The 12,500-nt window shown below is 35.3% G+C and overlaps 1 protein-coding gene across 1 annotated transcript in view; it reads right to left on the reverse strand.

Moving 5' to 3' along the window:
* Positions 1-3,610: 3,610 nt before the first annotated feature.
* Positions 3,611-12,500, reverse strand: part of Nprl3 (GATOR complex protein Nprl3) — a 10,354-nt gene continuing 1,464 nt past the window's right edge. The window contains exons 2-12 of the mRNA XM_042999977.2: positions 12,342-12,451; positions 10,376-10,558; positions 10,009-10,143; positions 9,512-9,606; positions 9,276-9,384; positions 8,702-8,902; positions 8,167-8,264; positions 7,756-7,885; positions 7,018-7,366; positions 6,637-6,799; positions 3,611-6,423 (exon numbers count right to left, since the gene is read on the reverse strand). Of these exons, the coding sequence (XP_042855911.2) occupies positions 6,261-6,423; positions 6,637-6,799; positions 7,018-7,366; positions 7,756-7,885; positions 8,167-8,264; positions 8,702-8,902; positions 9,276-9,384; positions 9,512-9,606; positions 10,009-10,143; positions 10,376-10,558; positions 12,342-12,451 (1,736 nt within the window). The 3' untranslated portion in view covers positions 3,611-6,260. The remainder of the gene's footprint in view (positions 6,424-6,636; positions 6,800-7,017; positions 7,367-7,755; positions 7,886-8,166; positions 8,265-8,701; positions 8,903-9,275; positions 9,385-9,511; positions 9,607-10,008; positions 10,144-10,375; positions 10,559-12,341; positions 12,452-12,500) is intronic.

Genomic DNA, 12,500 nt, shown 5'->3' on the forward strand with positions numbered 1-12,500 from the left:
TGAGGGAAAATTAGCAATTAGGAATGAAAAGGTTCATGCTGGAAGTTAGGTTAGGGCAATCAATTAATTAAGTTAATCAAGAGCAACTTGGAACAGCGAACAGACCAAAGCAGAAAATATACTTAAGAGCATTAAAAGGAAGTGGCAGGCAGGATAACATGTTGACAAAGAGAGCAACAGAATAGAGAATATAGAACAAGGAGACCAAGACTAGGAAATATAAGGATAGGTCAACGTCCTGCAGTAGCAGAGATGGTCTTATGAGGTGCAGGGTCCCGTTGGATAGAAACCTGGTGGGCCCAGGTTCCAAGCCAACTTGCAATTGGGCCCCTTTGGGCGCGGGGCCCAATTGGGAGTAATTGGTCCAGTTGGCTTGTGTGTGTGTGTGTGTGTGCGTGTGCGTGTGCGTGTGCGTGTGCGTGTGCGTGTGCGTGTGCGTGTGTGTGTGTGTGTGTGTGTGTGTGTGTGTGAGTGTGTGTGTGCGTGTATGTGTGTGTGCGTGTGCGTGTGCATGTGCGTGTGCGTGTGTGTGTGTGTGTTTGTGTGTGTGTGTGTGTGTGCGTGTGTGTGTTTATGTGTTTGTGTATGTGTGTGTGTGTGTGTGTGCTTTTGTGTATGCATATGCTCATGTGAGTGTATGTGTACGTATGACGTACGTACGTCTGTGTATGGTCGTAATCTCGAATGATGGCCACACCTCCGACGTTGTAATCTATTTTAAATTATCTGCAAATGATATATTGCTTCATAATCCTAGTTGATCTGATGATCGGGATATTACCAGTCTTTGAAATTTCAGAGAAAAAGAATATTCTCATATTGTGCATTTTTGAAGAATAGCTGTTACTTTACCTTTTCTTAAAGTTATCGCATTTACTGAAACTCATTAGTTCCTTGTTGCAGATTCATTATCAGTAAAAAAAATATATGACATTTTTCGAATGGTTTTCAGGATATAATTTGTTGTGAGGCTTATTTTTTGTGGTTATGCATTCAATCGTTTGTGAGCTGTTTTATTTCTATAATCCTTTGTATCATAGGGTGGTAATTCATGACAAATCACTATAGAACTAAGTTAGATGATATATATCAGTTCCTTGAGATGTATACCTATTTATCCTTCTGTACAATGCTTTCAAATACTGGAATACTTTATTCAGGTATGATATGGTAAAGTGATAAAACTTCTTCTCCTGTATCTAGTGTCACTCTTAGGGGCTAGTTTTGGTGCTATCTTTAAGTCTGTGGTGCCAGGTGATGAGGTGGCACCATAGACATTAAATAGTGTCCAATGCTTTCGGATAGCATTCTTTGGAGAATATCTATTTTGCTTCATTGGTAATAATAGACTATTCATCTGCCTAATGATATTTTATGAATGTCCTACCTGAGACTTACGGTCGTATCCCAGTCTTTTGACGAAGCCGTAATACTTTTAAATTTTGTAAAATTTCCTCAACCATCCCTCAGATGAAGGACGTGGCAACCGTTCAAATGATACTTCGTAAAAGACGTATAGTATAGCCAATGCGACTCGGAATGTGACAATACGTAGACCATGTTCGCAGTTTGAATTATGGCATGCGCGGCCTGGCTGCGCGGGTTTACGATATCGTAAGTTGTTTTGTGTGTCCGGCCCCGAATTGGAGCAAAAATGACTAATGATACCAGCTGCTGATATTAAATCTGCATCATTGACAACGCATGGTTGCATATTTCCTTTCATATGTTTTTTTGCTTACTAGTTCTTAAGTCTTTGATATTGTATCTGTGTTACAAATACCTCCAATCTCTCCAGCCACTTGATAAAAAGAAGATAGCAAGAACAGTAATAGTAAAGCGTATACAATGCGCTCGTCGTTTGCGCTATGGAGTTAACGACAGGATATATTGAATACACGATATAGCTTTGGGAGAGGATAGAAATTACGCACACACACATATATATATGTATATATATATATATATATATATATACATATATATATACATATACATACAAACATATATATGTATATTTATACACATACACATAAGCTATACGCCTTCTTGTCTGTAGATGTTTCGCAACAGATGGTTCTATTTTCTGAGGCTACAGATTAGGTGTAAGTACTTTCTTCTTTGTAAAATATGTTTTCATTAGGGTCATAAAAGCGTCCTTATGAATCGTTTATTTAAGAGATATTTCGCTATGATAATAGCATGAAGTCTTTGATAAAAAGCGTTCGGTGGACATATTTATAAGGGATAATAATAAAGTTGCGGTTTATTTGAAACCGGTACAGAAACCAATAGGATTTCAATATTTGCCGCTCTCACATTAGCATAGGCGCAAAATCCAGGTATCTAAAACACATTATTATATTACTTGCTTGGGTATCGAAAAATGTGTAGGTTAGGAGGGAAGGAAATTCCGTTATGGAACGATTTCAAGATACTTTTTGGCTTGACAGTGTCCTTTCAAGCCACAAACCCAGCTTAAGACAGCTTAATTAAGCAAAAGGTGTATGTATTTGTATAAAAATGTTCATTTTATATTTTTATTTATTAATCTATATATTAATTTATATATTTTTATTATTATTATTCTCATCATTGTTATGATGATGATAATGATTATTATCATCATTATAGATGAATTCTTATTCATGTATTACTTCTTGTTATGGGTAAGAGAGAGAGAGAAAGAGAGAGAGAGAGAGAGAGAGAGAGAGAGAGAGAGAGAGAGAGAGAGAGAGAGAGAGAGAGAGAGAGAGAGAGAGAGAGAGAGAGAGAGAGAGAGAGAGAGAGAGAGAGAGAGAGAGAGAGAGAGAGAGAGAGAGAGAGAGAGAGAGAGAGAGAGAGAGAGAGAGGAGACAGAGAGAGAGAGAGAAAAGATAGAGAGATAGAAAAGAAAGAGAGAGAGAGAAGAAAGAGAGAGAGAAAGAAAAAACGAAGAGCCGACAAAGAATAATAGAAAACGACCAGTCTTCGGGCATTTATACCATATCAGAAAATCCTTTTATTTGCGAAATCGTTCTTATATCTCGTTCTTGGAAATATACCCCCAGCAAATTTACGATCCAGACTGAGAGCCCGTGATTGATGATATTCGGGAGGGAAGGAGGGAGGAAGGGAAGGAGGGAAGGAAGGAGGGAGGGAGGGAGGGAGGGAGGGAGGGAAGGAGGGAGAGAGAAAGAAAGACAGGGAGGGAGGGAGAGAGAGAACGAGAGCGAAAGAAAGAGAAAGGGAGAGTGAGAGGGAGGGGGAGAGGGAGAGGAAGAGGAAGAGTGAGAGGAAGCAAGAGAAGGAATGGGAGAGTGAGAGTGAGAGTGAGAGATAGATAGATAGATAGATAGAGAGAGAGAGAGAGAGAGAGAGAGAGAGAGAGAGAGAGAGAGAGAGAGAGAGAGAGAGAGAGAGAGAGAGAGAGAGAGAGAGAGAGAGAGAGAGAGAGAGAGAGAGAGAGAGAGAGAGAGAGAGAGAAAGAGAGAGAGAGAAGGGAAAGGAAAGGAAGGAATATAATGAACACATTTCATTATGATCAAAACAGTATTACTATTACACTAACATACAATATATTACTAAGTGATACCTTCAATAGTCAAGGTTGTTACTGAAGCTGCCCTGAAAAGGTATTCTTCACTTTATTTTGAATTATAGTCTGTTTTGGTACAAGAATGCACATACATGTATTATATGTTATAAATTTGGCAATATTACAGTTCACTATAAATTACATCTAATTTACACAATTTTGTTTAGGCACATGTCCCAACCCAATATCACAGATACAAAACATAGACAACGAAATTTAGTGATTTGATGTATAAATCCTATCACTATTTGATATGGTATTCGTGTAATAGAGAACTTAAAATTAATGTATTATAATTATCTTATTCTTGACATCTAAAGGTAGCTTAAATTATATATGTACGTATATATAGATATCTCTCTAGCATATATAACTGAACTTCTTAGGTTCCTAAAAACATGACTTTGACTGAAATGGTATTAACCGAAACCTTGTTTGTTGATGTTTGTGATAATAGTACTGTAGCTTTTCACATCCTATTATCTATCCTACACTGGTAAAGATAAGAAACTACCTAATGACACAGAAAGAAAAACAAAGAGAGAAAGAAAAAAAAAACAATGTGCTGATGTTTTTAATAAAGTTCAACTTTATTCAAGTAACTTCCTATGAGTAATCATTTGAAATAAGTAGTACTGCATTAAGGAGTATCATGCCATTTGCAACAAGAAGAAAATGTTGCAGACACTGTCCATATTATAAATGGGGATACTGTACTTCTGCTTGCTATGTAATAATATATAGTGGAATTGGGAAAATATTTTCATAGTGGTATCTCAGACAGCCTTTATCCTCTGGTCATTTTTATGCAGTAGAGTAAAATCTAGTTGGACCAAAATTTCTTGATTCATGAAAATACTGTGGAGATCAGTATAATAGTTAACCCACTACTATCTATTCATTATTTCATCATATGTAGGAGTGTAGGGAGAGGTCTCCATTTCATAGGAAGCTCTCAGTCACTTAAGATTTTGATGGAAAAAAAAAAAAATGTTTGCAGCTAGACATACTTCTAAAATTACCTTTTTCAGCTGAGAAAAAAATATTCATTGAGCAAAATGAAGAGAAACTAGAAGTAAATCATGTTCTTATGTAAATGTAAAGCGTAGTAAATAAGAATTAATTAGTTAACCATTTAATGCTGAGTATTTCATTCAGAAAAAATGAGGATTAGAGAAGATATGAATCTAAATCATGAAATAGATAAACAAGGTGATATTTTTCAATATATTCATTATATGATTATGAGCTGCATATATACAGTATATATTATATTGCAAAACCTCATCCACTTCCACTTCTTCAACTTTGCAATGGTGCAAGGAAATGCTGATCTATTAATTTTTACTACGTATTCTTTATATTTTTGTAATTGTATCACAATTTTAAATATCCTATTCAGTACAACTGATATAACAATTGTTATTTTTATAAACCATGGTCTGTGGTACGTATTGAGAATGGCAGACAAAATATGGCAGATTTAAGGTATTATATATGAAATAACTGGCCAACAGCTATACAGTACACACTACCGTAACTGTTATGTAACTTATTTATAAATAATCTTGCCGACAACAAGTTCCAGACTGTAACAGATTCACTTTGGCACGTCGTATTTTTTGTTATTAAATTCCATCTTTAGAAAATCAGGTTTTGGATATGGCTATCAGGAAATCATTACTAGTCTTTGTATTCCATTTATTTGTCTCATTCTTTCAAATGTCATACAAATGGATTGCTTTGTCAGGTGTTGGTGAAAAATACCCTGGTTTGCAGTTGTACATCAGATATTGGAAATATTATATAAATAAACTTTTTCTTGTAAAATGCTGGAACTTTTCAATATTGGTAATGCAACATATTTGACAGTCAACCCTCACACATGTGGGTCCTGTTGGGGCAAAAATACAGTTTACATCCAAACAACATTACATATTAACTGATAATATGGAACACACTGTATATTTGCAATTTCTTGCCAGTTTGTGCATGTGTGCAACTCTCAATCACCAGTTTTCACTTGCCAGCTGGGCTGGTGAAAGGGCTCCCTGCTGCCCCCCCGCCCTTTTTTTTAACCTTATTTGAAACTTGCCATTGTCTCTTTTTTGAGGATCACACTGATATGTACATACCAACCCTCCGAGTCAATGTATACAATTTCAGAATGAGTGATGACCAGTTGATATTAAATGTTCTGGATGCTAGAAATATTGTGTAATCTCAAATTTAAACATCTGATCAGGTATATACTAGATAAATAACACATTATTACAATAAATAATCTTGAACTATAACCCTTATACCTGATATAACATTCTGTTAGCACATGTTAAAAAATCTATGAGAAATTATATATTGCAATATGTGGGATTTACCATGCACAATGAAAAAGTGGTATTTCTTCAAACATTTAGTAAAATTATATACCAAAATCTGGTACAGCATCCCTTGAACATTCAAAACACTGAATATTGTAATTATTCAGCAAAATATAACAAAAAAAAAAGAATTTATTTATCAACAGAAACAAAATTATCATGTATCTATAAAAGATATCAACTGTGACCAGAAGATGCCTGAGAAATACTTGAATATCAGTGTCTTAAATTAGTCAAGTCAGTTTTATCACAGTCTCACTTCCACTGTTGTATAAAATGGGCATGAACATATTATTGAAGAGTCATTTAGAGGGTGCTGTGAGTGTAAAGGAGTCATCTGGATGCTGACATGTAATGAGGACTTGTCTGAACTTGTCAATTGCTTGAAGTAGTTGTGATCTCCGTAAATTGACTCTATACATCATTTCTTCTAGGTGATGGCGTCCCCGGAAATATACACACAGCCTGTTGGTTTAATATCATCGTAAGGGATTGTTTGCATTATGTTTAGCATAAGTTGTATCAAAACAATTATTGGATCACTATATTCTAGACACATGAAACTGATACCTATCTAATAGTTTACATAAATATAAATTCACTATTCTGTTCATATTTTTACTGATGAGAAAAGAAGACATGAAGAAAAGAAAAAAAGCAAGATGAAAGAATACACACTTGGCAAAAAGTTTGAGGTCTTCTGGATTCTGAGCAGCTTCTACTTTCATAACCATTTCCTTTTCTGCGGGTGATAGGAATGTATCAAGGCGACGGCGGATGAAGTCCTCTGGGATGGTGTTGAGGCTGACACCAGGACTAGGGCTCCGCTCATCACTACACACTGGAAAGAAAAGTAGTCGTGAAATTACCGAGTATCTTAGAGGTCCTTTTCTATATGACAATACTTTTCAATAAAGTAAAACAAAAAATTACAATTTTCTTTCTTCAAATCACACTTGAGATTTAACATAAAAAAGTAGTAAGTAAGTAAGTAAGTAGTAAGCCTCTATATTTTCTAACACACTGACAAAGAACAGAATTCAATATACATTCTCTTACCAGAGCCTAAATCACTTTCAGAAGCTGGCTGACTGAGCTGTACGGCAGCATGGTGTAGTGCATCTCCTATGATATCAGCTTGATGAGCCTGCTGTGGATGAGGAGTTAGTGAAGGAGGGTCATGAGACAGTGCTGGAGGCTCATGAACCGTTGGAGTGGGTATGCTTGTGCTGGCAGGGGAACTTGTACCATGACTACCCAGCTGTCCCGTTCCTCCCATCTCACGACCACTCAGCCGGCCACTTCCTGAATCTGAGGAAGTTGGCGGGGGTGCTAGATAGACATAGGTATGCAGCTGCTGGAGCAAACCATGTTTCAGCAACCATAGCACCTGCTGTACTTGTTCTTGCTGTGGATGATAACAATAGTATTAAAGGAGTAATAGCAATATCATATGCAAAAGTGGATACTTAAAACTGTAAGTTCAGAAATAAGAAAATCACATGAGGAAAATTTATAGGGCTGTTCATCACAAACTATGGGACAGGAATATATTATCCCAACTCAAATTCCAGCCAATACACTTCAAAAATATTTATGTAGTATTTAGGAAACACTCACATTTCTTGGTCAAAAACATGATGAACAAAGTGAGGGTACCCAAAACAAAATAACATCAATTTAACATGTAATTACCAACAGACTGTTTCTTTTTTGTTTTGTTTTTTTTCCAGTGGTGCAAAAGTCTACATGTACATGAATAATATCAACTAAACTGACATTTCATCCTTTCATTACCTGCTGGTGAGGGTACGTCATGGGATGGCACTTGTCACTTAAGGAGATGGGAAACGAGAATTCTGCTAAGGCAGCATGGAGAGAAGACCCAGGAAACTGTTCGCTAAATCGTTCTGCTAGCTGACTATTGCTGTGGGAGGAAGCAATTTAGGTCATTTATATATTTTTTTTCGCAATTTGGAGAGAGATAATGTAAAAAAAAAATCTGGAAACATTTAAAATCTTACTTAGTATCTTTTATACATTACATGCTTCTGTCGTACAAACATTTGTATTCAGTTAGAGTGTAAAATAAATAGATCACATTTCGGTCTTCTTGTATAAACAATAATTTTGGTTAGGATTCCACAAAACTAATAAAAAAAAATCCAAGTAGTTACTATCAGGAATATGATAGAATTATTTACTCACATAACTGTAGGAGCATTTGGGGAAAGTACATAGACATTTGTACTGCATACAGGATAGATTATAGTTCCTTTACCCCAGTATACTAAGTGTCCAACAAGCTGTAAAAAAAGGGATATGTTATGCTTCACATCTTCTTCATTAAAAAATAAATTAAAAAATGATACAGATTGCATCAATAACTTCTATTAACCCTTTTAGTACAGGTCACATCTTAGGATGTTCATCCTGGGTTAGGCTTTTTAAGATGTGTGTGTTTTCTTATATTCTAGACTTATGGTATATGAGAATCTATATATGATACACTAGCAGTTATATTAATTAGCATTTGATATGCCCAATTTACACAACTGTAGAAATAAATAGTTTGTAATTTCAACAAACGGAAAAATGCAAAACAAAAGTATTCTGACCCCATGAAAAATGTCCATCATAGTGATAGCAAAGGATAATAATATGGTTAAAAACGTTATCGCATAGTATGTTAAATGCATATTTCCTAAGAGACTGAAGTTACCACTTTTGTCCTTGTACATACCATAAACACTTGAGGTAATGTCAAATCAGCGTCAGCAGCAAGGGTGTAAAATGGCGTTAGTGCTGACTCCACATGAAGCAATCGTCGTAAAGCAGGCGAGGCATCAGCAGAAAGAGACCGAAGAAGTTCTGAACGCTCCACCAACAACATGAGTGTATGATATGGCTTCAGAGTTTGCAGTCCTCTTAACAACCCTTCATACTGGTGACAAGAAAAGGAAAGAAATCCTTAAAATACCTTTTTATCTTCTTTCACTGCCATGCTACATATAAGCAAAGTATCTGTATATAACCTATTTTGTTTTTTTAACTACAGATACACAATAGTTTTCTGGTTCTACTCACTCACTCACTCTGTCACACACACACGCACACACACGCACACACACACACACACACACACACACACACACACACACACACACACACACACACACACACACACACACACACACACACACACACACGCACACACAAACACAAACACAAACACAAACACACTCACACAAAATAGATTGATCGTGTATAAACATAAAAGCTTAAAGCTAAGAATACATCAATGAATATAAACATACGTCAATAAATTCTCCTGTTGCTAAGCTATGATGAACTTTTTGAGGTAAACAAAAGCTCACTTGAATCCACTTGTTCAGGCGAAGTTGTACAATACCCGAGCCACACAGCCTGTGAAAAAAAAAAATATTCAAAGATAGAATGAATTACTCTGCTTTATATCAAATGGAAAATGCAAAATAAATGAGTTGTCTATTACTGAAAAACACATATAATTGTTATCTACTTCCTTACTTACTCTTCATAAACTTGTCTTAGGTGGCGAGCAAACAGGCTTCTGTCAAGTATCAGCTGAAAGGGTGATATCTGACCATCTTCTGGCAGCTGAGATGCCTGGAATAGTATATTCATATTTAACTTGAATAATACAATTCATATCATCAAAGAAAAACTAACTATAATTGAAAGTCAAAAGTAAATGTATTACTGAACTATAAAAACATTGCAAATAACTTCTTAGATCTTGGGGGATCTTGTTCCTGTAGTTCAAAATTAACTAAAAATAAAAGCTCACAACAAAATGTACAGGTTCGGAAACCCTTTATATTTCAACAATAATATATAATTATCAAAAATAAATATTTACATCTGATTAATCAAAAAGAAAGGAAATGCAACTCCACAAGAAGATTAACAGTATTTCAAGGTAAGTGTCAATAGTAGGAACTTTCAATAGATAATAATGGTACCTGGGTTTATTAAGACAAGCAGGTATTAAATAACATAACTAGCTACCTCATCATGTGCAGCTAGCATTATCTTTGCTTCAGAAGACAGGAACTGACAGCGATATTCCTCATGGCGCAGGGCCAGACCTAACCGCATGCTCAAGTCATGGTAACAATTTACCACATCGTGATTCAGAGTTGCCTGTTTTGTAAATGAGAAAGAGAGAAAAAAATAATCTCTGTAATGTATAAACCCTCTCAAATAAGAAAAGTTATATATTTCAGGCTCATAAGAGTTATCTACATCAAAAGAAACTCTAAATGTCTAATATCTAAATGATCATCTCTCTATTATGAGAAAAAAATTATATATATAAATATATACATCTTCAAGTTGAAAAATAGTCAAGTAAACAATGTAACTGCTAACTCACTTTCAGAGCAAAGACAATATTAAATAGGATAATTGTTGAAGGTTTTCTTCTGTCTTGATGTCGTCCATGTGTAGTTGTGGGGTTGAGACGGACTGGATGACCAACAAACCTCACATCATTTACTTTCAGCTCAAACTTACTATCACAAAGTTCACTTTTAACAGCAAACAGGTTTGACATAACCTGTAAAGAAGATATTTATAGGATTGAACAAAACCAATCAATTCTTTATCAATGCTGTGCTTATTATAACAAAATAGCCACAGGTTAGTAAAAACAGCTACACCTGAAAATACTGATTGTAGAATAATAATGATGGAAATGATAATTATCTTTTTACATTAAATATACCTACATATTAAGTATACTACACTTAACTGACTGTCATGTTTTCATAGTGATTATTATCATTACTGACCCATCATTATTAAAGTTAATGAATATCAATATACTAGGAAAATCAACATTAAACCCATTGCGGACGGGTGATAGATTTGCTTACCCAGTCTCCAGGATGGGTTTTATTTTAGAGCAAGCTTCACACAACATACTTTGACTTTTCCCACTCTCATTCAGGTACTCATTGTAAAACTAGAGCCATTTTTGTGTTTCGATTTTTATGTGTTTTATTGTGTTTAGAGACTTACATGTGCCATATGACATGCTCTATCAATGCTGCAGTTGACTAAAATTGTAGTATATGATCCATATCAACTCATCATTTTCTTTAGACTCAGTGTGATAGAAGTATTGCTATTTTATGGGAGGACAAAAAGGAACTTTATTTTTTGTATTTGTGTGCTGTCATGAACGAGGATGAAACATATAACCATCTACAATGAAGATAACATGGAAAGGTAGGGAAGAGGAAGGAAACTTGTGCTTATGACTGTGAGTGCCACAGTAATAGGCATCCTAATTGGCACAAAGGCACATTTTGTACACTGGGCATGGTTTGAGTCACCTTCCTCTTCACTTTCTGCCTGCACATCTTTCACCAGCGGTACTTTAGAGCAAGAGGTCAGTAACTTGCTGTGTGCCACCACTCAAGAGACCGTGGATGGGTGCCATTCAAGGCTCTCTCTCCTACTGGTGCTAAAAGAAAAAGGTGCCATCTAGGTTTTGGATGTTAGGTTTGCTTAATATTACAGTAATTATAGTAATTATGACTGGAAATGCCATCATCAGTCACTCCTTACTCATAGCACAATAAAATAGCACAGTGATCCTAAATCCCCGAATGTCATGTACATCATGACACCCTGCGTCATGTTTGTCATGACCTGTCCGCAATGGGTTAAACTGTCATAATACTGAAATGTTTTATAATAGCCTCCTTTATAAATATCTCAATTAGTTTGTGACTTTGAACTATTCACATATAAAGATCACCCATGATGTGGAACACTCATCATGTAAATCCCCTTAACTCTAAAGTTTTGAACATCATGAATGACAAGAGACAAACAAACATACAGGTAAATATTAGTCATAATTAATATTTCACAGAGCATACACTATCCTCTATGAAGTTATCCATTCTTATGTATATATTGTATATACAGAGGTATACTTTTTGTCAACAACTATTATGAATTCAGTGTATATATGTACCTTAAAATTATTGAATTTTAAAAATTTCTATATCTGTAATAAATCCCAGGCAGAGAAAGTGTAGTACTTAATTCATAAATAGACACAGACAGATAGAGACACACACACACACACACACACACACACACACACACACACACACACACACACACACACACACACACACACACTCACACTCACACTCACACTCACACTCACACTCACACTCACACTCACACTCACACTCACACTCACACTCACACATGTACATACATATATATATATATATATATATATATATATATATATATATATATATATATATATATATATATATGAGTGAGTGTACTACTAAAGAAGAAAATGTACAAACCTTATCACTAAATCCAGTCAACTTTCCATTAGATATATTTGATGTACATCGTATTGACGTTGTCTGAGGCGTGCCATCCCCGAGCAAAGAGTAATGGTTGTGTCTCTTTTCTGTAACATAAAAAACACTAAACAATTAAGCAGATAAGAAGAATGAGAC

Source organism: Penaeus japonicus, unplaced genomic scaffold (genome assembly GCF_977035675.1).
Source record: "Penaeus japonicus unplaced genomic scaffold, GWHDUDI00000001_assembly GWHDUDI00000009, whole genome shotgun sequence".
In the NCBI taxonomy this organism is placed as follows: domain Eukaryota; kingdom Metazoa; phylum Arthropoda; class Malacostraca; order Decapoda; family Penaeidae; genus Penaeus; species Penaeus japonicus.